The sequence below is a fragment of the Bombus affinis genome, unplaced genomic scaffold (assembly GCF_024516045.1).
Source record: "Bombus affinis isolate iyBomAffi1 unplaced genomic scaffold, iyBomAffi1.2 ctg00000059.1, whole genome shotgun sequence".
Lineage (NCBI taxonomy): Eukaryota > Metazoa > Arthropoda > Insecta > Hymenoptera > Apidae > Bombus > Bombus affinis.
The window spans coordinates 1,361,350-1,386,726 of NW_026108820.1; the positions used below are offsets into that span (position 1 = coordinate 1,361,350).

General features: G+C 34.1%; 1 protein-coding gene and 2 long non-coding RNA genes across 5 annotated transcripts in view; 2 read left to right on the forward strand and 1 right to left on the reverse strand.

The window, feature by feature from the left end:
• Positions 1 to 25,377, reverse strand: part of LOC126926829 (A disintegrin and metalloproteinase with thrombospondin motifs 3-like) — a 58,047-nt gene that overhangs the window by 8,621 nt on the left and 24,049 nt on the right. The window contains exon 4 of the mRNA XM_050743220.1: positions 3,624 to 3,859. Coding sequence (XP_050599177.1) covers positions 3,624 to 3,859 — 236 coding nt within the window. The remainder of the gene's footprint in view (positions 1 to 3,623; positions 3,860 to 25,377) is intronic.
• LOC126926836 (uncharacterized) lies at positions 20,357 to 21,735 on the forward strand. Of its 3 annotated transcripts, none has more exons than XR_007714916.1 (3): positions 20,369 to 20,552; positions 21,075 to 21,502; positions 21,581 to 21,735. It is a non-coding gene; the product is annotated as an uncharacterized LOC126926836 (long non-coding RNA). The 3 variants fall into 3 exon arrangements; XR_007714917.1 differs by lacking the exon at positions 20,369 to 20,552 and having other exon boundaries at positions 21,009 to 21,206; positions 21,289 to 21,502; XR_007714915.1 differs by having other exon boundaries at positions 20,357 to 21,502.
• LOC126926889 (uncharacterized) lies at positions 21,811 to 24,432 on the forward strand. The gene is made up of 3 exons (XR_007714993.1): positions 21,811 to 21,891; positions 24,012 to 24,151; positions 24,268 to 24,432. It is a non-coding gene; the product is annotated as an uncharacterized LOC126926889 (long non-coding RNA).

The following is a 25,377-nucleotide window of genomic DNA, read 5'->3' on the forward strand; positions in this document are numbered from 1 at the left end:
GAGTGTTTCAAGCCCCAGAACTCATCTTAATAAATATAAGAAGGACAGATTAAATTCAATCTGATTTTTCTAATTTTCTCGTTAATAATTAAATATGAGCATCAATCAATCAATAGTTCATAATGCACGGTATAATGCGTGTATAACATTCATCTGATTTCAATTAACTTACGTTTAAGCAATATAATTATTCGAACTAGTTTATCATTCACATTATTACACATTTTAATTGTATATATATCTAGTACAACATAGAAAGGATGTTTTAGGATTATGAGTATTCCTTTAATTTTTAAGAAGAACAATAAGTATGCATAGTATTTCTTTTATCTCATATTCTAATTTCACCAGATTGAATTTTCTAAAGAAAGATGATCTATTTATTTTAGATAACGCAAATTCTTTATTTTAGATATGCAAAGTCAAATATATTTTTGTCAATAAAGACACAAAAAATCTTAGATGTCTAAATGTCAGCTTTAAGAACAGTAGACTTGCCTGCCTTCAAACTTAAATGTCCTTTCCAGTAGTAAAACTTAAATAACATTAACAACGGCAGTAATATTTACATCTACAGATGGAGGATATTAGACTTCGATTAAAATACAAGTAGCTCAATAAATATGTGTCTAAGTACGATGGTTAAAGAATAACGATTCGTCATTCTTTATTCCAGCGCTTAATGCTATCCTTCTTTCAACAAATACAATCCTAGAACAATGCCGCTGAAGAGAAATGTTATGCGTGAATTTATTTGCCTTTGCGGGACGAAGGTTTATTAAATTATTAAATGAAAATATTAAATGAAAATGAATATGTATAATTGTGTGTATAAAAATTGATATATGTATGTATGTATAAAATATATATATGTATGTATATATATATATATGTCGGGTTGGCGTTAAGATTAGAGTTAGGTTCAAGGGCGTGAAACGAATCCCTATTGGCGCTAGACGTGATCGTTATGCAATAGAGGAGATATTTACTAGTGCAAATATGACTATGATGGAATTGGACAAGTAATCGCGATAATTAGATACTCGAGAAGCAAATGACAATGATCCTAGGCTCAATAACGAATCCGCGGTCAACGGGATGACGAACTTTACCCTTCGTTAGCGTCTAAGTTACACTGTATGTTAGAGCAAGGGGCAATTATTACGTATACGAAAGACAGGTCGATTGCCGATGAGATGGCACTAGAGAGAGTGGCTCTCCGTCGCGGTGACGCTGTCGAAGAAATCTATGATGGGTGTGCCTAAGGGCACGATCATGAGAGTGCCAAGAGATCATCGGATTCGCGGAGAAAAGTCTTCGTTCGAAGGGTGAGGGAAATTGACGTTGCTGTTAATTGGTCAATTTCCATGTTGGTGGTTAGAGAAAGATATTAGCTGTCCTTGGGAAAAGTTGCTAGCGGGAAGCGTCGTTCGTGGAAGGATAGATTTCTCTTATCTTCCCGTAGTTGGGGCACAGGCTATTTGTCTATTTGAAAGACTTTGTATAATTGAAACTTAATATTCGTAGCCGGTCCTCGCCCAGCTAAACATATACTGTGAAGATGCGTTGGCATCTGGCAATCATCTTACCCGAAGGACAAAGTCTGCGTGTGGCGAGCCACGGGGCAGAAACCATTGAAACGTTTACCGTCGTGCCCTGTCCCAAGTATTTCTTTTAAGAAGAGCTATAGAATTACTTCATGCCTTTGTTAGACAAAACGTTCATCCCTTTGACCGCGGCTACGTTCGGCGACTGATTGTCGCCTCGAGCCCGAGCTCACTATCATAAATCTCAAATAAATACAGTCGGATCGAATGACAACAGTTTCTTAATATGGCTATGGTGAAATCTAAATTTCAATACTAGGGGTCTTCCCAAAGTTCCAAAGGGAAGGTTCCGGTATTCTTTCATCTCCGACATATATATATTATTATAATGACTTATTTTAATAATGACTTAATTTGTATAGTAAAAACAGCTAAAATCTCATGTAAGATTGTTGGGATGTTACGTGATATTTCTGTTGCATCATTGATTATCGTTATACTTTGAAAAATAATTAAGGAAGCGAACAATGCGTGGACGATTATGGCAGTTTTATTAATAAACGAACGTTTAATAGAGAATATGGATTTACTGGATAAATAAATGTTTCATTAAATGTAACTGTTACGTGCAGAATAATATGTTGTTACATGTATGAACTAAAGTTGATGTAATACTCATATTATATTTATGGTTTCAAAGAATTAATAAAATCTGCTGAGATTCAAACGTATGCTCTCCCTTTTATTCTATGAGAATTAAACATTTGGAAGATTTTATGAAAATGCACTAAACAATCAGAAGCATCTGTTTCTCCTTTTCATTTTCTTTTTTTTTTTTTTTTTTAAATATGTTGATTGCCACGCGATTTTTATACTTATTTTGACTTGGATAGATAGATTAAAGCGTACCATACCAAGACATTTTATTCTTGCAAAATATTCTAGTCTATTTGCGTACCTAAACACCTAAACACTCAACGTGTTGAAGAATTTCTGGGCAAAACAATTCCATCGCTTTGTCACGCTTAACGGCTCAATCATCGAAACATGTATCATAACGCACGAATTATGATAAAAAAGAAACTGTCTTTCGAATAAAAGCAATCCGTTTGCCAGGTGCGCTTAAGGATGTACAGGACGTCGACGGAGCAAGTGTACGAAATACAGCCGCTGGAGGGTAACAGTTCCGCTCAACGTTACACTCAACAGCCGAAACAACGATTCTCTGAAATGCCTACTCCGTCGGTTTCGCCGACATCTTCTCTCCGAAAGCGCGTCTCGGAACTGCCAAGAGCCGCGAGTGCATCCGTTTCCGGTGCTGCGGGCATTGTCTGCTCTAATACGGATCTGATATCGATCCTAAGCTCGTTAGCGTCTTCCGCGACGGAAATCAACCGATGCGGCGAGGAAGCGCCGAGTTCCCGGGACGATAGCAAATCAAACTGGCCCGGAAAAACGACCGAACAGAAAGGAAGACGATCGAAGAGCTTCCGTTCCAATAGCTTCGACGTGTCGACATTGCACGGAGCTAAAAGTAAGCTTAGCGGATCCTCGAAAGCCGCTATTTCGACCTTTATGGCACCGTCGAATTGGTTCACGAAGAGACACCAACCGATGTCGAAGAAGCCGGAAGATTTAGTAACGGCCAGTTTAAGTCTCAAGTTCGATAAATCGAAGGTAGTGAAGGCGGTGAAGGAAACGTTGGGTAAAAAGTCCCCTAATAGCGAGGTCAAACACAAAGTCGTATGGGACAACACTAGTGGAACCAAAGTGGACGCTCAGCTAAGTTGTATTGCTCGTTACGATATCGTTTCTTGTTTAAGAGCCATCGTAGGTGAAAGGAGGAATGCAAGAACGCACATAATACGCAAAAATCTATGGCAGATTCAAAGTACAGTACTCGTTGTGATATTCGGTAAAGATAATAAGTTCTCCTATGGAGATTTCATTTTTCAAATTATTCTCGTACAGGTACGTGTTTGCATAAATAAATAACACACGGTCTCTGCGTAAATACCCAGGCCAGTTATAAATATTTCAGTTTGCCAACGATATCTCAACATGTGGGACACTCACATGTGTGCTACTTCGTGAGCGATGATAAAGGCGCTGGTCAAGCCTTCGTCTCGATTTAACGCGCACGATCTCGCGGGATCGCATACTCCTGACACAGGTGCGTAACCGGAAGGACCTCCTATATCTAACCGCGTCAACCATACAGCAACATCGTGATTTACGCCCTTCGAGGACAGCATCTTTCTGTTCCATTTGTTCACGTTCTCGAGAGATCGTCTGGCATCGCCACGGCGGACCTACGACAACGTTTAATATTTTCTTAATAAAAGCTAGCTAATATTACGAATATATTATATTTATTATTACATCATGCATTATATACTATATATAAATATTCGTCAATGATAATAAATATATGTGCAAGTAATCGTGTTGTTGATTGTAATCAAATGTAACTTGTAACGCTATTAGTACTTTAATCTTCCTGAAAAATGTTGAAATGTTGATTCGACAGCAGAGAAGAATAGCAGAAAAAGAAAAGTAAAAGGAATCGCAAGTGTCGTATATCAATGATATTATCATAGGTCTATAACATTAAATTAAGATTCCTAAGAGATGAAAAAGGTTTAATAGTCGATTATACAGATATTTCGGATACACGATAAATGCGAGGTTTGTCAATGATCCGTGAAAATTGTTTGTTTGGAAATTTGTTTCCAAGGGATCGTTCACGGTTGTCCAATTTAACAAAATGGAACTCGTTGCATTTTATCGATCTAAAACGTCATGCGCAGATATTTTGACCTATATAATTTATATACCATACACTGTACAGATAAGTAGAAAATAAAATAATTGACACTCGCATATGCGTATCTCAGATAGTTACTACTTTAGTTAAATGATTTAATTTAATGGAAATCGCTTACCATAACGTCTCGTTTTTCCACGTATAAAATCATTCGTACGATCACTTGAATCATGTTGGATTCGTGCGATGGGTCCATGTAAATTGCACTGACCTAGGATTAAAATACGTACGAAAATGTAACAGGCGTTAAAACAGTATTACAGCCTTACAAATAAATTATTATTCAAAACCCTCGTAAATACATCGTATCTTATATAATTTTCCTAAAAAATTAATTTTATTCGTTATATTTATCTTAGGAAATGTACGTTATTAATCTCAACAGCATTGGAAAACCAATTACCGAATGGCTGAAATTAATCTATTACAAAATTCCATTACGGATAAATTATTCGCTGAACTTTTTAAAAGATACGTGTAAGCTTTGAACAGTGTAAACAGAAAATACAGAGCTTCCATTCGAATATACGATCGAGATGTTTGAAAGCAAGTAGCGTACCTTGAAAATACAGAGATACGCATAACTCTGCCCTATGTTTCCCGGTTGCTTGCGTACATATGTAGGAGGAGGTATTCTATATCTAAGTATAATAAAAGAATTTCGTTTGGTATTACTTACGATGTTTAAAAGAGCCAAGATATATTGCTGTACTCGAATTCCATGAAAATCTACCACGGATTAATCAGCAGCTATTCCAAGCTCTAGCCATCGTGGCGGCGAATCCTTAGCAGCTGGTCTTTTCTCTATGAAATGACTTATCTTAGAAATCGACTTATCTTCCACGAAATTAGAAAGTCTACTCGACTCGACTTGATAGCTTAAACGCATGATTATTAAAAGCATAAATTAATATCTACGAGCAAGTATTCGTGGAATAATTATTATGATATAAATAATTATTTCAAAAGTATAATTTCAAAAATATCAATTCGGTATCACCGTGAATTTCATCCTGCAAATTTCTTTAAAATTCTTGACAAATTTTGGTAAACGTATTCCTCCAGCAAATTTGTCTATTTTTCTATTTTTTTACATTAAATTAGGCAAGATAGATAAAGATTCGTGCAATGGACAATATACATATGTGTAATAGACAGGGAATAATAAAATAAATTAAAAACAGCGAAATATAGATGAACGTGTAGAAGATCAAGCGAGAGTGGAACGCAATAGGGAGAATACTTGTAAACCGAGTTCCGTTTAAGGCTGAAGATAAGCTATTCTTATATTACATGCTGTTATTATTACTTTTGTACACGATAGATTGGAATATCAGTACAATTTCTTTCTTTCAGTAATATTCGATGATTCGTTAATTTATTAACCGCTATATTGTACGTGGTAAGTAGAAAAGCAACGATTGTACAAGAATGGCATTTGGGAAAATATTTGACTTACTTGATAATCTGTTCCTTTGCCATTTAGGACCAGAGAAGTATCCAATTTCCTCGGGATTTGTTATTTTATATAGGTTGGGGTTGATAATCAATCTCGGATCCACTCGGATTGGTTATCACACCTTTTATTTTCTCTCTTATACAAAACACCAAATCACACAGTAAACGTCTAAACTCTCCCAATGCGTCTTAGCAATTAAGGCGTGGTCGACTCCTATGACAAAAGAGCGTCGTTAGGAGTCGTACCAACATAACCCTAGTAACCTTTTAGTAACTGGCGGTCATACCAACTGAGCATTTTTCAACAGGATTTACGTGGATCGATAATTCTTCCACTATTGTATCGTTGTATTCTGTGGAGACATCGTCTTTTTCATCGTACAGAATCAATTTCTCAGCTTCTGGGTATTCCACGTCGAAGACGTCACCGGAAAGATTATAAAATCCCTGAACATCGTGGCTTAAGGAATCGCGTTTGCTTCGTTTCGACTTTCTCTTACTTTCTTCAACTTCGAATTTATTCGATTTCCCTGTAACCGAATTATCAACGTTTTACCACGTTTGCCTGTCTTATCTTCGCTATTCTCGTTACGGATAAAATGAAAAAATAGTTGCAAAATTTCTGAAATTGTAAATACGACCAGACTGGAACGTATCAACGACATATACGGTGTCACAAAATTGTGACAAGTCAATATTTCAGTTGTTAGTTGTTAGTTTGTTGAATTTACGCCACCGCTGATTAAACGTATCACGCTTTAATAGAAAATTCAATTTCCCAGCGGGGAAAATGGAATTTTGCGCTAATTAAAGTATTGCGCTTTTGTACAAAATTCCATTGTTTTCTGTTGCCCGCGAAAATGCAATTTTACGACGGACATTTCAGACAAATTTCCATCAGACGGCTTTCCATCCGTAAAAAAGAATGCTATCTATAAAAGTATGATATAGTGCACTTACTTTATTGCAATGATATCTCAACGATTATTAACAGATACCAAGATGTCTCGACAGTTGCAAAAATCTTTTATAAATAAATTACACGTGACTCGCGAAGCTGTTTCAACGTTGCTGGAAACTTTTTGCGTATATGATATACGAAGCATTTCGAAATGATCATTGCAGCACTGTAGCGAGACACGCCTAACTTGATCGTATCGATGAAATTTCAAACGGATTTGGAAGTGTGCATAGAAGTTATATTTATCAGGGACACGTACTTTCCAAAAATCATCAAACTATTCGAACAGTCAATTATTATTTAGTATGTTAATAAGCCACGATGTAATACTCTTAAAGAGTTAGAAAGAATAAATTTTCGGAAAATGGAACAATTTGACTTTCAAATGGCTCGTACGTGATGTAATCATCTGTTTGATGAACTTTTAATTGCTATCGTAGATAGGATCGTAAAATACTACGAATGTTACAGACATTGTCGTGATTTTCCTATAAAGTAACACACGACGCGTAGTCCGTTTGATGTTCGATTTGCTTGGCTCTTGTAATCCAATTTCAATAAAATTGTACAAAATGCACGTGATACGAAAGAAAATATAAAATATACAAAATACTCTTTACTTCTCTTTTTTTTTTTCTTTTCAATCATATCCTCAAAAATATGAATTTGCATCAAAATCTACAGTCTAATTAGAATATTAGAAAGAATATTCAGACAGACGATGTATATAAAGGAGATACAAATTACGACGATGAGAGAACTCGCAAGATATTTGTATCTGTGAAATTGCAACTGTTGCGTCGATAAATATCTACGCCGATTAAATTTTTGATACACTTCGGATTCTCATCGGAAAACCAGTAATAACATATTTCTATTTCGTAATATATTTCTGATATACAGAGGATGCTCTCAAAAAAATATACACCCACTTTAATTAAATGGTATCGTGAAATTGCTGCATCGTATTATTACAATTTTTATACAAATCTTCCTTTCCTTCAATTTTGTGTACATTTCGGATGTATTCCTTTCTTTTAATCCTATTAATGGATCGATAGATTTAATTTTATAAAATTGATTTTTTGAATATTTATACATTCCATATCTTTTTAAGCACCACGTCACATGATTCTTTCGGTAGAAATAACTGCGTAAAATTACATTTTCTCTGTACCTGGGAGCTTTTGCGCGGTGAATTTTATACGATCGAAGCCCCTTTTTCGAGTGGCGTGGGTGCTTCGGCATGGGAAAGTGCCTCTCCATTATCGTTTTAGCTGGCTGTTTCCATTTGTATAAAATCGTCGTTATTATCGTTTTTATCACAACGAAACCATCCCATTACATCAGTGTATTTAAGGTTTCCCCACAGTTACCCCATCATTCGAGCAATCCACGTGCTTTACATAATTCTCAATATCACGTTTCCATTTTCTAACATCTGTGACTGTAGCTTTTCCAACGTCACGTACTCTTGATGAATTCTATCGCCGATTCTTACACCACCTCCCACGTTTTTAATTAAATTGTATTTTCTTTCTGTACGACTGGAACGTTGTTAGTTTCATACCAAATTCTTATTTATCGGAATTCTATTCTATTCTATTCGAACAGAGAAAAGAATGTGTAGATTTTTTAAAAAGAAACTGTTTTTTCGAGCTATCGCGGGGAGACGCGGTCGTTAGAATACGCGTCAACGGGAGTCGTAAATTCCCGTTACGATTAGAATGATCGACACCACGAATAGTTCGATCCCCGTATTTCGATTAAGATAATAGGGGTGATTCAGGTATGATAACACTGTGGCTCACAGAGTTAAAATATATATTTCCAACACTTAGTATACACGATTGAATAGATATAAACACTTAATAACTTATCACGCTGCAATAATATAGATATGAAAGTAACACGGTATGAGACTTAATGTTAGAAGTTAGATCTTTGACTGTGGTAGGAAATTCTGAGAGATATAGAAACGGTGAGAGTTATAGGGAATGCAGGAACTCTAGTCACCGTGAGAGACGATGGAAAACTCTGAAGCTTATTCTAATGTGAATACGGAGGAAAGCTTGGTATGGGTGTGCCCTTTGAACGAAGAACGCGGATTCGTTGCTTACATTTTTAGTTAGTAAAGTGAGGGCAACAATCCGCGATGTCGATTGGTTGGGACCAATGTTAGGAAGGAAGAGAGGAGGAAGAAACCTCCTACCAACTTGGGTCCTAGGCGACAAGGTTTACAGGGAAACTCAGATTTTTCGTTAGGTATATCTCCGCTTTCTTCGTAATTCTTAAGAGCACATAATAAACCCAAGGACCTTTCTAAAAACCGGCCGAAAACTCTTCTGGAATTAGAAAGTCTTTTCTGGCAAACAGATGTGCTTAGACCATGTGTGCGAACAATGCAGCTAGAATTGCAACTTTATAGTGGGTCCTTGGGCCTCTGGAGTGTTAGAAGGACGGCAGATAGACCGTTGGTTGGCAAGCCGCGCGGGATGGCGTGCAGATGTGTTGCGCGACAGAACAGAAACTTATCCGTCACTGAGAAATGTTAGGTTCGACTGATAAAACGTACAGACACCAGAGTATTCGTGGGAGCAGTCGAACATCAACGATTCTACGATCTCGGCATATTCCACCTCAAACACGATTCCGTAAAATTCAAACTAATCGTCCAGCGAGCTGTTCCATGTTTTCCAAACTGAACAGATCGTGAGCATCGGCCAGCGATATGGGAAATGAAGATAATTTCCAATTGTTCGTAACATCTGACGATCATTCGACTTAAAACATAGTTCTCGCGGTCGCGGCAAACAAGTTACGCAGGCAATTTGTCAGCTGTCGAACGAGAGAGCTGGCTGGTTGTACTGCGTTGAAGCAGAGCGATTCGAAGAACGGCAGAGACGCGAAAGGGAAGCGTTCACCGAGAATACGTCCGTTTCGTCTTTCTCGTTAGACGGTGGAAATGAATTGGCGATTTCACCATGAATACTACAAAGGAAGTTAACGCTGTAACTGGCGCGAGTTTCGCGTGAAACGTAGCCTTTGACGAGGTGAAAGCCGGTTTGTTTGCGCGTCTCGCCGAACAAATCCGATAACTAAAATTGTCTGACGAAATTGTTTTACACGAGCCGTGTTCTCGGTAACGCTAGCGGCTATTTAATCAAAATTGTCGGCCGCGTTTCTCGTTGGCCGTTCGATCAACCAACGTGTAATTAAAATGATAATCTTAATAGATCCTCATGGACATAGATAGCGAGGCTGGCAGTTGGCGAAGCGAGCTAAGCAAATAGCGAATTATATCGCGTGTTATAACTGGATCGTGGAAGTTTGCGCATATTTTTACACTGATAAATTAACCCTGCTGCTGATCCTCTAATATTTCTCGTTCGATCTCATCTATTACAAATAACAGATACGTAAGACAACATAGGAAAATATATAAGTAAATAGTATCGCGAATAATTACGAATAATTGCATTCATTTTCGTTAAAGGTAAATTATATTGTATTTACGTGCCAAGGATAGAACTGAAATTGCCGCTGATATTGATTTATTCTTGTTAAATTTCAATGTCAGAATAAAAAAGTTTAGCAGTTAGCGGTTGCGACCTCTTTGAAAAGCGTGTACCTAAAAGTGTGTCGCGAACAGTAAGCGATGGCGAGTATACTCGTCGAACACGGAGTACGGGTGGCTGTTATAATATAGAATTAAGTTGTTACGAAATGACTGTTTTATTTTTCAATTTAGTACTGACGGGGCTCGTCGTAACGTAAAATACTGCCATCTCTTCGTGACGAGTATACTCGTGGAAAACAGCCAATTGGTTAAACCAGGACCAGATCACGATACCGTTTAAAGATGAAATTTGTAGAATGGTTAGAGTTAGAGAATATCGGAACTTTGTATTATTATAACGTTTACCATCGCTGCGCTCTCGATATTATCCCTTAACTGCTGCTCTGGGACTCCCAGACGATATAAACATCCGCGTAACTTCGCTCTCGAGCAACGCGTGATGTCAAGTGTCTTGGTAATTTTCAATTAAGTCGCCCCTTATGACTATAACTTATAACTTCTGATCTTTGTTCCGTATAGGAGTAATTGAGAACGTACAACTTTCCTTTCGCTTTGTTTCGTCTTGTCCATTATGGATGAAAATGCGATTATAGTTACGAAACGAATCATTCTTCGTTGATCGCGATACAATGGAAATGTTTACAGCGAACGTTCCCGAGTGCTTCGAATAAAGAAAGAACGATGCAATACGATACTCTTTGACTTATAAATAACTTTCCTTTGAGACCAATCGGTGGATCAATTTTCTGGCTCCGCAGACGCAATGTTACACGTAATCCTAGGAATCGTGAAGTTTTCAGTCTTTTCTAATATTATTTTTCAACTTGAAATTCAATCTATTGGACGTAGGAATATTTTTACTGTAAACTATTAGAAAAATGTCCATCGTATAATCGACGAGCATCGCGAGAGTAATATCCAGGCTTTAAATTCTAAAGGCTCGTTACCGTACAACTGTAGTAGGCAACGTCGTTGCTCTAAACACGTACGTAATTTTGTTCACATTGTATAACCGATAACTAATTTTCTTTTTATTATTTCTTTTTATTCGAATGTCCTTCAGCTTTCGCTTTACCACCGTACATCATCCCTACGTCATGCACCGATACTATTTTTCTTTTACACTGTGACACTTACTTGTCTGCTTGACCATGCGATCCTGATCATCATGCAAATGGTCTAAGACTGTTGTCGTAATACTCTACGGAATAACTAAAATTGTTGTATCGTTCTAACACGTTATAGATTTTATTAAAGAGGAACGTTTACTCGATAGAAGACTCAGATTCATGAAATAAGACACCGGTTTTCCCTGACGCCACTTTACGATATAAATAATTAAACTTTTTCTCCCTCGTATATGGAAAGCTTAAAATACTTTTCCTGTATTATCTATGCCAAATCTCCTGTCAATTTCGTTACTAAAATAAATGTTACAGTTATCAGCAATAATCGCCTGCACTCGACTATACGTTTCTTTAATTAAAAATTTATCAAAGCGAAGTCTTCGATTCTTTAAATTCTGCAAAATTTGATGAAACGCGCAATGACTCGAAACTTCCGACGAGTAATGTACGCGAAAGACTCTGTATACTCGTTAGGTCGTTCCTCAAACGAGAAACAGATCGAACTGTTCGCGTTCGAGTCAAACGTAAAGGGAAAAGATTAAATTTCCTAACTTTCCGTCGATAGGATCTTCATCGACGTTTATGACAGTTGACTTCTCTTAATTAGCGAAGCTTCAAGCTTTCGATATTTCCAAGTTTCAATAATTCTTATTCTCCGTTCGCCTTTCAATGACCGTTATTAGCGTGAGCGTGTGTCAATAATCAAAGCGAACGATGCTCTTTTGAACCTTCCTTTCCTCTTCCATTCGTCTTCCTTTTCAGAACGGAATAATGGCTAGATCTACTTTACTCGTTGCGCTGATTTAACGAGTGCGTGTTTATTCTCTCTTTATTCTTCGTCTGCTTCTGCCCTCGCGTCTGTTGAACATCGATTCGATTGCTGAACTCGACTGTGTGATTCTCCTATCAGGAACGACATTTGCGTCGGAATATACATGTTACGGTCGTTCTTTAAAATTCTTCTAAATTAAAAGTTCCTTAAAACTCTCTTAGCTGCAAAGTTCTTCTCCTGAAAGAGTCGCGGTAAACGTGGATATCCGACGTTACGCGTTCGTTAACGAGCATCTCTTATGTCGAATATTACAAAGCAACGATTTACCCAAAATATAGAAATATCTTCCGAAATAGCGGACTCATCGTTAGATTATTAGATCGCGGATGTTCGTGCATTTGTGGGAATTTTAAAAATGCAAAAGTCCATGAAACGTTTAGGAAACGTAGAGGATGAAATAAATTTCTATCCGTTTCGGTTTATTCAGTCGTATTCGTGAAAGTAGCAAACTGCACGAACATACGTATATTATTATTATTATATCTTGTTTTTGCGAAAAGCATTTCTCTTGCAAGCATTTGCCTTTTATATTTCTTACTTTTGGCGTTCCGCGTACTTATAGGAAATTGCAGCTTAATCGTTGCAATAAAACTTATCGCTTTCTATTTTCCGTTTCTGCACATCTTCGTAAATTTATCGCATTAGCGACGTGAAGTATAACGGACGATTGATCGTAAATTGAAATCACAAATTCCTCATCGACCATTTCACAACAGACTGCCGCAGTTGCATGTTTTATAGGGGTGAATAGCCGCAGAGAAATCGATTCCAGTTCTACAAGGGACAAGTGTTATTGCTTTCATTTGAGCGCTCTGCCTAAGTATATTGTTCGTGGATTTACTGCAACAATGTTTGGGATTCTGAATTGCAACCTCCCAAGAGAAAACTTCGAAATGCTCTAAATATCGTATCGGCTACTTTCACGTAATGATATATTTGTTTTTTGACAAATAAATAAAGAAAAGAAAAGAAGAGTAAAATACACATCGAGAGTATTTTACCTGGAATACGTATTCAAAGATTATTTGCAGATTTTTCAGACCAAAGATACTTTTGTAAAGTGTATAATCATTTATCTGGAAAGTATTAAAAGTACTTCGTTTCTAGTAGGATTATATAATATCAATATCGTATTTAGGAAGTTGTGAAATTGCGAACTTATTAATAGGAAACACCATATAGATACAGAGAATGAAATTACTGATCGATACGGAGGATATTAATTCATTTAATATCTTGGCGATAGCAGATGATCGCTTTGCAATTAATCAGTACTCTGCAATTTATAATTGGATATAATGCAGTTAATTATTTAAATCAATTGTTACGTGTATAAAGATTGATAGCAGGTATTTATAACTTTTCTGCGATTTTCACATTAAGCATGATGAAGCAGTTGAATGATTAATTGATTCTCTTTAACATAGCCATGAGGGAGACGAATTTTTTTAAAAAGAAATATTCTCTTACCAACTACCGTCGGTAAAATACCGAGCGTAGGATTAAACTGTTAGTTGTGAAAACTATTAATATTAAATTAACGTTCGTTGGGACGATATTCGTTGGAATTATATTTTCAAAGTCTCATCTTTATGTATACTACCTGAAGTATAATATTTCTGCAAATAGTGAAATATAAAATAGTGAAATGACGATGTTACAGTAAAAATTGTTTTATCGTACAAAATTGAATATCTTTGTGTATTTGCTACGATATAATTATTAAAAAGAAGAAGAAACTTTCGATCATGAGAAAGATGGAATATAATGAAATATATTCAGACATTGAATAAAAATTTTTATTTTCATTTCGGAAGATGGAACGAACACGAAATATGCAGCAAATTTTGCGAATATTTCAAAATGAAGGAACTGCGCAAATATAAATATTTGCAAGTTAATTGCACTTAATATGGAACACCTGACTTTAAAAGCTTCCCAAAAACAGAAACATGCTTTTCTTTTCAATTGCTTTCGAGAAATTAATAAGTCCTTTCTGTGTCGCTTTATAAATTCTTTTAACATCGATATTACGTTTTTTCCTAATATTAAATTCTAACAATTTCTTACAATTTTTCAGCTGAAAGTTGTATTAAAATAATTTTGGCAACTGCTGAAAATTGTTGAAATTCTGCACCAAGAGCGTAATTTCTGGGAAAAAAGGGTCGATGAGAACTCAAATCCTTCCGGGACTGTTTTACTCGCTCTATTAAACAAACATGTTTAATGATAAATCATGCAAAAAGTAATATTTTTTACGTTCATTATTTAACACGACTCTCAGAAAAATTTTATAGGCTGTCAAACGTAACAATCAACTGCATTCGATCAACATGCTTTCATTTTTAAGGAAATATTTCATTTATTATTTGCGTTATTACTTTAATAAACGTTTGCTATACCGTTAACGTTCATATCTATAAACCAACGTTTACTTACAGCTTTACCCTTATATAACGTCAATCTTCGAAAGAATTACGGATTTTTATTATACAATATATTAATCTTAGTTATTATAACGTTAAGTTATTAGCAAAATTACAAGATTGAAGTTACCAGAAGAAAAAAAGCGAGGTGTTCGTTTCCTCTTTTACAAATATAGAAGAGGAAGGTTGCTTAAGAATGATTAAAACGTAAAATGAAATTCTAATTAAATAAACGCCGTATTACCATTTTTCTACTATAGTTTTTATACACTAATCGTATTTCTCTACGGCACAATAATAACATTCTGTTAATCAGTCTTTGAAATGTCACCGCAAATGTTCCATGTGCAACGTGACGTGTATTCCGTGATAATTTTCTTAAACTATATGAAGTTAACGTTTATAACATTCTATAAAGTAATAAGCAAACTAAATGAATAGCCTTCATCACGCTGTATATCCTGTTTGCATATTTAATATTAATATCAAAGCTTCCATGCAAAAAGATGTTGTATTTTGCAAGCGTATTTTATTACCGAGTGCATAATAATTCATTAACAATCCCCACGATTTATCGTCACAGTACGAAAGTACGTTCAATAATTTACATTCTGTTTTTAAACAGCCTGTTGTAGCTATACTTTGTTTTCACGTATTTCAAGTAAACATATCATCGATAAATACACCAGTACAAACGCTATTATATCGATGCAAACGTTAAAACATTTTCATCATGGTGAAATGTATTTGGTACATCAATTTTAGCGAATTCAATTAATGTATGACGAATGTTAAGCATTTACTTTGATTCGTTGAGTTTTAAGAATGAAATTAATTAAAATTTCCTTCAATCAAGGTAGATGTAATTTTAACAGCAAATTCCATTAAATTTCTATAAGTATTTCTGTAGTATCGGAAAAAGGATAAGATTAGGATGATTTAGATTTGTAAAATTCTCCTAATACTATTTATTAAGATAAATAAAAATAACAGAGATTAAATGGACAGAGAACGATAAATGTTCAACTTGAACTAAAACACAAAAGTCTTATTCCGTTCAAATCACTCTCGCAACTCTATAACTAACAACTCGATCTCTCTACAACGCTAGCAACTCTACAACTCTCGTCTTCGGCATCTGCACTCGCACGCTCTCGCTTCTCAACTCATACTGCACGCCTTTTGAATTCGTTCTCGCTGGCGTCTCAACTAACACTACCCTTAGCGTCTCTTTGTCTTTTCTCGTCCCATCGAACACGTGTCCCGAAACCCCGTGGCCAGAGTCACGCAGGCTCTTTCCACAAAACTGTCCACTTGAAAGGACCGACGACACATTGATGTACTCGACGGCGCCACGGCTCTCGCCACTTTGTATACGGTTCGGCCGATATCTTGGGCCTTTTGCCCACGATACTACATTTCTAATGGTTACTCTTATCCCTATAGATAAAAATTAAAAAGCAAACTATCCTATAAAAATTAACAGATAAGATTATTTTTTCCTGTTAATTTCTATGCCATAATTGCCTCTTCGATTCCCTATTTCTCTACGATTTATTCGTCTCGTACACAATTTTAACGTAATATTTGTAACAACAGACAGAGATACTTAGTTAGATTTAACACGATTCTTTTTTTCGCTTTTGTTAAAAAATTATTCGCAGACCGCAGCTCCTCCTTCGATAAATTTTAATTCTCATTACGTGTACGTACATAAAACGTAGCGAGTACGAAACAATCACAGAATAACGTGATCTTCGATGAGATGCGATGTTTTAATAAGTTCTGATAATAGATGCATCATTAAATATGTAATTGGAAATGGTTGTTAATCGCGAGCATTAAATAATAATGTAATTTGAAAATAAATTAAATTCGATATATTTATACCGAATATATTAAAGACGTTTTAACATCGACATATTCAACATTTACTACTATTTTCCAGGCACAATATCTTCTTGTCGTTACGTATTTGAAACCTCCATAATATCTGAATTTATTTTAGCGGACGCAGCAGTATGTAAAAGTTTTATTCATTACATTAATGAATAAAAAAAAAAACAACAACAAATCACGAGTATCTTCGTTAACTTACAAGATACGTATTATTAAATATCCAAAGAACAATTCTAAACAATTTTGCAGAAATAACATTCCAAACAAATATGATACTTATTAATTGATATATTAAATTCGTCGGATGCAATTTTTTAATCGCACATGAAACAAACGTATATTTCTCATTTCGTTGAATTGTTTTCTACATTTAAATTATTCCTGGATAGATAAGAATTATACGAAACTCACGAAATAAGGAAATAAGCAAAATAAAAAGAAAAAAAGAAGAAAAAAGAGAAGAAACTGGTAGATTTCACTTATCGTTAAACTTATATTCTTAAACCAAGTTAAACTTAGTTCGCCATCTTCGTGATATTACGCAATTCAACAAACTGTCAGATGCAAATACAACGTTAACATAGAATTGTAACGATAAAAGTTATATTCGAAGTTATGGTAATCTCTTCTGCTATGACTCATCATTGTGCAACTGTAACTTATAGCATTAACAAATCTGTATTTTCAGCCACGTTTCTAACTATAATCGTACATTCCATGTACATAAGTAATGTCCACATTGAGGAAGTATAACGCTTAGTTAATAAATTCGAAACCACATCGTTCGCGTGTAGTCCACGTGAATTATATTTGAATTGTGTTAAAATGGCAATTTGTAAATTTTATAGGTCATATCGAAGGGATTAAGGATATTGAAGGAGAATACATAAATATTCGAGTCGCGTACATAAGTCTTAATATTACGAGCATAAATCTCCAAAATCTTCCGAATCTCCGTCGTATCTCAGCCACGTGAAATTATTTTTCATAATCTTAGTACGTTATTGATCTACGATATAGTAAAAGTTCTATACAATAAGTAATAAGCTTTATACAATAGCTCGTGGTTGATAACTCCGCTAAAGACGTTAAATACAATTTATGGCAACAAAACTTTATCCTATTCTAACAGTTCGTGGAAATAAAAATCGACGGACTTATGCAACTTCCAGTTGGCGAACAAATTAACGCAAGTTTCCAACGAATGAAACGCGAATAATGAAATTACACGAATACCGAGGAACGAACTTTAAAATTCCTCGTATCGATCGAATCGACTGTTATTCATTGAATTTCCCAGGATCGCTAAAATAGGCTAAATCTCACGGGCCAAGGAATTTCCGACGATATGAAGGAATTAGGTAACGTTGTCGGAGAAGAGTGCGCGAATGTAATACAATACCTTGGAAAAGTAAAACGTTTCTTTTAATAATGTAAATGGGCTGAAAAATATTGCGGCAGAAGCGAGCAATTACTGATTCTACGTGAAAAACCGAGTGGAAAATGTGGAATAAAATTTGTAAAAATTTCAGTACACCGGTTAAATCCTCAATTTCGATCCTCGGATGAAAAAAAATTAATTGTAATAAATCATACCAGGTGTTTTTCCTATCTTTCTTATTTTTCACGTAGAATCACACTCTGTGTTTCTATTCGATCTATTGGCCAAAATCTATAAAATTCACGTGGCGATCAACGTATCGATGCATTCTGTCAATTAATAAAAGAAGATATAGCTTAACGTAGAATAATCTTTTTTATTGCGATAGTGATGGAAATTTCATTATCGAGATTAATCGTTACCTTGTTGAAAGTCTGATCGGCGCTATAGCGAAAGAGTAGTTAGGCGAGCGGAATCACGGCGTGGAATGGAAAAGCGTGAGAAAGTAGTCTCATAATGTAATTAATGATCGAGGAATCGAAATTCTGTCGTATTTTACAGCGAGGATAAGAACTACTCAAGCGACAATCGAATGTCACTTAAGCGCTCTGGAGATGGAATCAATTAGTACTTGAGTGGCGTTAATTCTTGCGCGAAGATCAATTCTCGCAAACTATTCGAAAAATAAGGATTAAAAGGTTTTTACATAGGGAAGCGTAGGATTGAAGCTTAGGATTTAATTTTGACGCGAATAAATGAAAGTTTAAGAATCGAGATTTAATTGAAATAAAAGTAGGATCGTTAAATTAAAAAACGTGAATAATTCTCAATTTTTGTCGCATATGAAGTATAGACACAAGTCTTTCAAATAATAAAATATTTAACCAACGTTAAATATTTAACTATAACGTGAAAGTAATATAAATGTAAATGAATATCGAACATTCTGAATTATAACACCAATTAATCGCATGCTAATTAATATTTACGAATCATAAGCGAAACACGATGGAAAATCGAAATTCGATATATATATTTCGAACCGTAAAAATAAGATCAGTAGAATGAACATGAGTTGGTGTACACTAGTTTTTTATTAAATGAAAAATAATTGATACGAATAGTAATAATAATAGAATATTTCTTAATTAACTTTTTCATTAATAGATATTATGTTTACATATATACAAATAAATATAATTTTCTACAAATAATATATATGTTATCAATTTAGGATATGAGTATAAAATTTCTCACCATGTCACAAATTTTCCCGAACGTTATTTTTCGCATTTGAACTTGCAGTTGGATACTACGACTATATTTCTTATATTTGTTTACAAGTTTAATAAAACTATTTTACGCTATGGCTTCGCTTGTTACTTACGGCTTCTTCAAACCAAGCGATTAAGAGATGGAATAAAGCTGAAATTACGTGATATAATATGCGCGTATACTTCGTGTGCCTGACATTACGAGCATCACACTACTTACAAAGGAGATTTTACCTTGTATAAATCATACTTTTACTTTAGCAGCATGATAAATTTTATCCGATTACTTGAAAGCTGTTTGTATTCCGAGTTATTAAGCATCGTTATAACAACGAATGGTGTTGATAATTCTCTAATTTATTTAAATTTCCAAATTAACATAAAGTGTTACGTAATTATTTTATAAATGTCTTAAAACGTTATGAATATTAGTTTATATGAAATCTTCCCTTAGAGAACGTGGGCGGATGAATATTAAACTTTGATGGAACGCTTCTAACGATGAAATATTACATATCTATGAAATTCATCTAAATGATTAAATATCAGATATCTATGGTATTCATCAAACGATTAAATATCAAATAATATAAAAAAAATATAAAATAACAGTTAGCAACATTTCGATATTATGGATTAATTGAATTAACTTTTAAATCGAAACACAAACGTGTTAACTACAACCTGCGGATTAAAGCGATTACAACTTTTTCCTTTTTTTTACTTTTTTTTTTTTTTGATAGGAAAACTTCAACCAATACTTTTGTGTAAGCCTGTGAGGTAAGCCTCGACTTCTAAACTAACTTCGTAAGCTATAGAACTAAAAGAGCATAATCGTAATGTGATACGAATAGTCGGAAGAAATTTAACATTTATTTAAAAACTATATATATTTATTTAAAAACCGCTATATTACAAAGTCTTTAACTATATTTTTATGAATCTGTATAATTTTTTAGAATTTTAAAAGGATACATATATATATGCAAGCTCCCTAGATTTCATGTAGGATAGGGATTCTTTTTGTTTCGCGGGTAGCACGACAGGCTGTGTTTCACGGACAGACCGATCTTCCCTTGTTTTACGGACGACCATTTTAAGAAGCACGTTTTTCCCGAACGGACGGACAGAGAGTTACATTAGAGACAAACAAGGTTACGGAATAGTTATTTAAGATTTTAAAGACTGAAGAAGAAAGATCGGTAGCTCAGGACGTTGAAAATCGATTCTCGATTTTCAGGTAAACATTGTACTAAAGACTTGTTATTTCCCGTTTATATAATTATTGTTATTTATTGTTATAAACGCATATTAATTGTCGTTTATTTTTGTATTTTATTATTTACTTCATAATAAAAACTCGATTTTCAGACTACAGAATAGATCCCTGAATTATCCCCGGATTACGATCTTATATATATGTACATATTTGTATATTTATATATATATACAAATATATATATATATATATATATATATATATATATAGAGAGAGAGAGAGAGAGAGAATGTTACAAGGAAGTAATCTAAAACTTCGTAAATTTGTAGTACATGTTTAATGAGAGAAGTATAAAATATCTGATAAGCGTAGATCCAAAAATTAATCCTATTTATTTGATATACCGTACTTTTTATTTAACATTTAAATCGAACGTTTAAATCGAACCCTTGATAGAATAGATAGAATAAACGTGTCCAATAAAATAATCTCCTCCATCATCTGATTTGAATTCAACGAATTTTTTTTTATGAATACATATAGAGAGAAATCTACCTATTGTGGACACACGTACAAATCAATAAATAATGCATGTCGTGCAATATCGGCTACAGAAGGAATAAATAGAGAATTATGTATTATCCACAGGTGGCAGTTATACAGTGACTACGAAAGGTATTTAAATAATATGAATATAAATACATGATACATGTATTAAACTTGGTATTATTTAATGGTACTTTCATACGATTATAAGGATTTGATTTGAAATATAAAAGCTGATAGGAAAACGGTTCATTGGAAAATATGGACACGCGCAAATATTTTCTCGTGCCCGCAGTATATTAAAACAGAAAGTCAAATGAAATATTTCTTATCAATGGCGAAGGATATTTTTCTCTTCTTCTTGACCCAGCAATTGGATTTCATCAATATTATATAACGTTGATTAAAATTTCCTTTTCTCTCGAGTGAGTACTATAAGATCACAAAATGACATAGATCTTTTCTTTGCAACTTGCTGAATATAAAACTGCGTCCTTTTACAGGCAACCATGTATATTCCAAGCGTGATGAAGGGATTAGATCATCGTATCGTAAATTATGCTTACTTCCAACCCCAAAGGCAGACTTTCTATGTGCTTGTCTCTTTGCTTCGAGGGCCAGCGAACTCTTCACTCTATATGACAGAAACAGCCTAGAATCCAGGGGGAAATTTGAAAGTCAATCAAGGAAGGAACTGCAAGGTGGACAGAGCAAGGTCTCGTAGAAATGTATGTGAGATTCGTTTCTCGCAAATTACGAGATACGGAAACGTTTAAAGTCATCTACAGGCGGAAATCTGTTCAAGACAGTCGCGGTAATATTTCGACGTTATATTTCATACGTTAAGCCAGCTATTATTTAAATATGTTCTTTGAAATTAAGTAAAATCAAAGTAGCTGAAAAAGTACAGCTGATAAAATTACGTTCAAAACGTGAATGAACAATAATTTTTACTTTCGTTACGCTATTGTTATCGATTATCCATTATTTCTTATGGCAAGAAATGGGAACGTGCTTAATTTACGATAAAAACGAGAAACAATACGTAAAATATTTTTCACGATAAATTATTTTCATATTGTTTGAAATAATTTTACGCTTCCGCGATATAAGTGGCGAATGTAATTGAACAAGAATCATTTTTGATAAATGTAACAGATATATACCGTATATATATATGCAAAATATATTATAACGTTTTAATTCATAAAGTTACGTAAAATTATTGGAAATCTATGTACGTAGGTATGTTTAAATATTTCATTCATGTTTTTATTCCATTGAATTGCAAGTTATATAAAATCATTTCATTAATAGTATAGTTCAATGATATAAGAATTGCGAATTAAGAATATTGTTTATTAGTGATATAAATAATTAAATTAGTAATAATGTATACTTAACACGTTCTTGTATTTTGTTATTAAGGTAGAGTTAAATGGTTAAAGAATTAAAATTATTTCGCTCTTCTTTCAAAATTATTTCAATCTCAATCTCATGTTTTAGAAGGGAAAACTATAATTTTTGTTCTTAAAACATATCATCCCCTAATAGTCTGCGTTCGAATCATGATTATTCTAAAAACCACTATGATTGTGTTATTGAAACAACGTCATCAACTAGTTTCTTAAAGTACGTAGATGCTATTGAAACAAACTACGTACATGCATAGTAAGTTTATATGAATATTAAACATAAGAAACTTCGTTTGACTTGATTTGGCTGAAATCAGCTTGTCGAAGTGCATCATAGAAATAAGTCACGTCGATCAAAGTTGTAGCGCAATATCTATTAGACTGTCATTAAAGTCATCGTTGGTACATTAATAGATGGTATCATACAGTTAAACGACATGTCATAATATTCTTTCATCTAAACCATAGTAGCAACAGACTGTTTCCTACAGACTAGAGGTATTTCATGGGACGATCATATAAATTCTTAAATACAATAATGTATAATACACATACGTACATACATGAACCAAGTCTGTAAGCATAATCTATAGACTATAATAAATACGTGAAACATTTTGAATTCTGTATTAGATTTGAAGAAATCTCGAATAAATCAAAAGATATTAAATACTACAAAACTGTGAGCATTATTAAGGATTAGGATGTGATTTTTTGAAAGATATAAATATAATTTATGAATAGTTTCAAAGATGAAGGTGAAAGAAATCTGTAACAAGAATTAGTCCCTTAAGGAAACGTTAATTACTTTGTTACTGTAGAAACACTTGTGGATTCTTCGTTATAAAACTAACAATTATCTTTTATCTAAAGGATATGTTATAATACAAAGATCCTTAAAATTATTCGATGGAATATCCAATTGATATTAATGCTGATTACCTACTTTTTAACCTATCATTTACAAAGAACAGTTTATTTATCGAAGCTATAAACTCTTTTGCCCGCTTCAGAGCTTTCATCGACGATTTATGACGTACATGGTGCAATAATGCCTAATGCGATTCTCTTTAATATCCCATATTGCATACATTCTCGTACCTATTACACAAATTGTTTGAATTCAAGAAACATGCGATCACTATACCGGTATAAATTTGTTATTTACTTGATCTGAAATATCCTTTCAAGTTTGAAGTGAAATTGAAATTCTTTCAAATAATCTTTGACTTAAAGATGTTATTTATAGTTTCGCGTTTATCGATATTGATTCCCTAAATTTAACTGATTTTACATGTATATTTATTTTACGATTTAAGCATTACATGTTAGTTTAAGTATCATTTACATACCAGCTACTTGAAATCCATTTAATTTCATGTAACTTAACTAATTACAGAACAAGGTTTAACTTTTACGTTAACTAAGCTCAAAATGTCCATGAAGCATGATTTGTTTCTGGAAAGTCATTTAACTATTTTAACTAACGAAATATATAACGAAAATTATCGATTTTCAGAACTTTATAATATAATGGAATCGTTTTACATATTTGCGGACAAACAACACAACACAGTTTTCGTCTATGAATACGAAATAAAAAATTTAAATAAAAATTATATTAATCCTTTCGGTGCGAGTTGTTTTTTAACATCGATGGTACGTATAAAGCAGTAAAGCATGTGCGTGACCTGAATACATTTCCGGTCTTTTTATAACGATTGTGAACAAATAATGTAAAACTATAACTTCAAAACTATAACGTATGTTTCCAGATAAAGAAAATAATCACAGACTTCGCTGGATGCATAAGCATTCATAGACAACATCAATGGAATTTTTTCTGATGAATATGTACTTCTCCTGTAGGAAAGTATGAGATGACTCGTTTGTTTGTAAGAAATGTTCAAGAGCAGTTATGAAATCATTTACGGATTTCACTACGTTTTACATATTCGAAACTTTCCATCTTTGCATTTCTTTTCTGTCTCTCCTTTCTCGTGAATACTTAAATACATGATTTTTTCAAAACTTCACAAAAATAATCGTAAGAATATGTTCTATTTTTTCTCTTATATTTCCTTGTTTGGAAAAAGGAATAATTTATGACTTGTAATTTGTAAAATTACGCTAATAATATCAGTTTACTTGTACAAGATGGCCACCATACACATATTTGTCATATTAGAAAATATAGACCTAACCAAACAGGAATATTACACATTACAAGTTAACGTACATATATATGTAGTATCTATTTACAAGTATCGCAGATTACCTCTTGAAAAGTAAGAAAACATAAAGACTAAAGTAAAGTTGTAAATCTAAACTACAGTTCAAGTTATACAAGGCATGCAAAGCTTCTCTTGAAACGTTAGGTGCGTACTTCGATATACAATATAAAGAAACATAGCCCGCGAGAAAAGCTATATAGTACATACCATACAGATCCCTCGCCATAACTTTGTCAATATGCGCAACGAAATCGGTAATTTTCGCGCCACCACTCAAACACCGTTTCTCTCGCTTTGGATAATTGAATTAAATCCAGATCGTCCATGTTTACAGCGAAGCAACACGTAATACCGCCAAAAGTGCTTTCCAACCCCTCACATAACTGACATCGGCCGTCCGTGGATCCAACGGAAGGATTTTGAACGTTGGAGAATGCGTAACGCTGATTGGCTATTGAGCTCGGGGGTCGATCGTAGAAGGGGACGCCGGGTCGCAACGAGCCTCACAGTACCACTTCGACTGTGAACGCGATAGGAATTGGATCGTCTATTTTACAAAGCTCCTTTATCTTTTGCAACAATTACATTCGAATGTCTTTTCAAGCGCTAACGACATAATCGACGTTTGGTAAGCGATTAGTAACTGCGAAT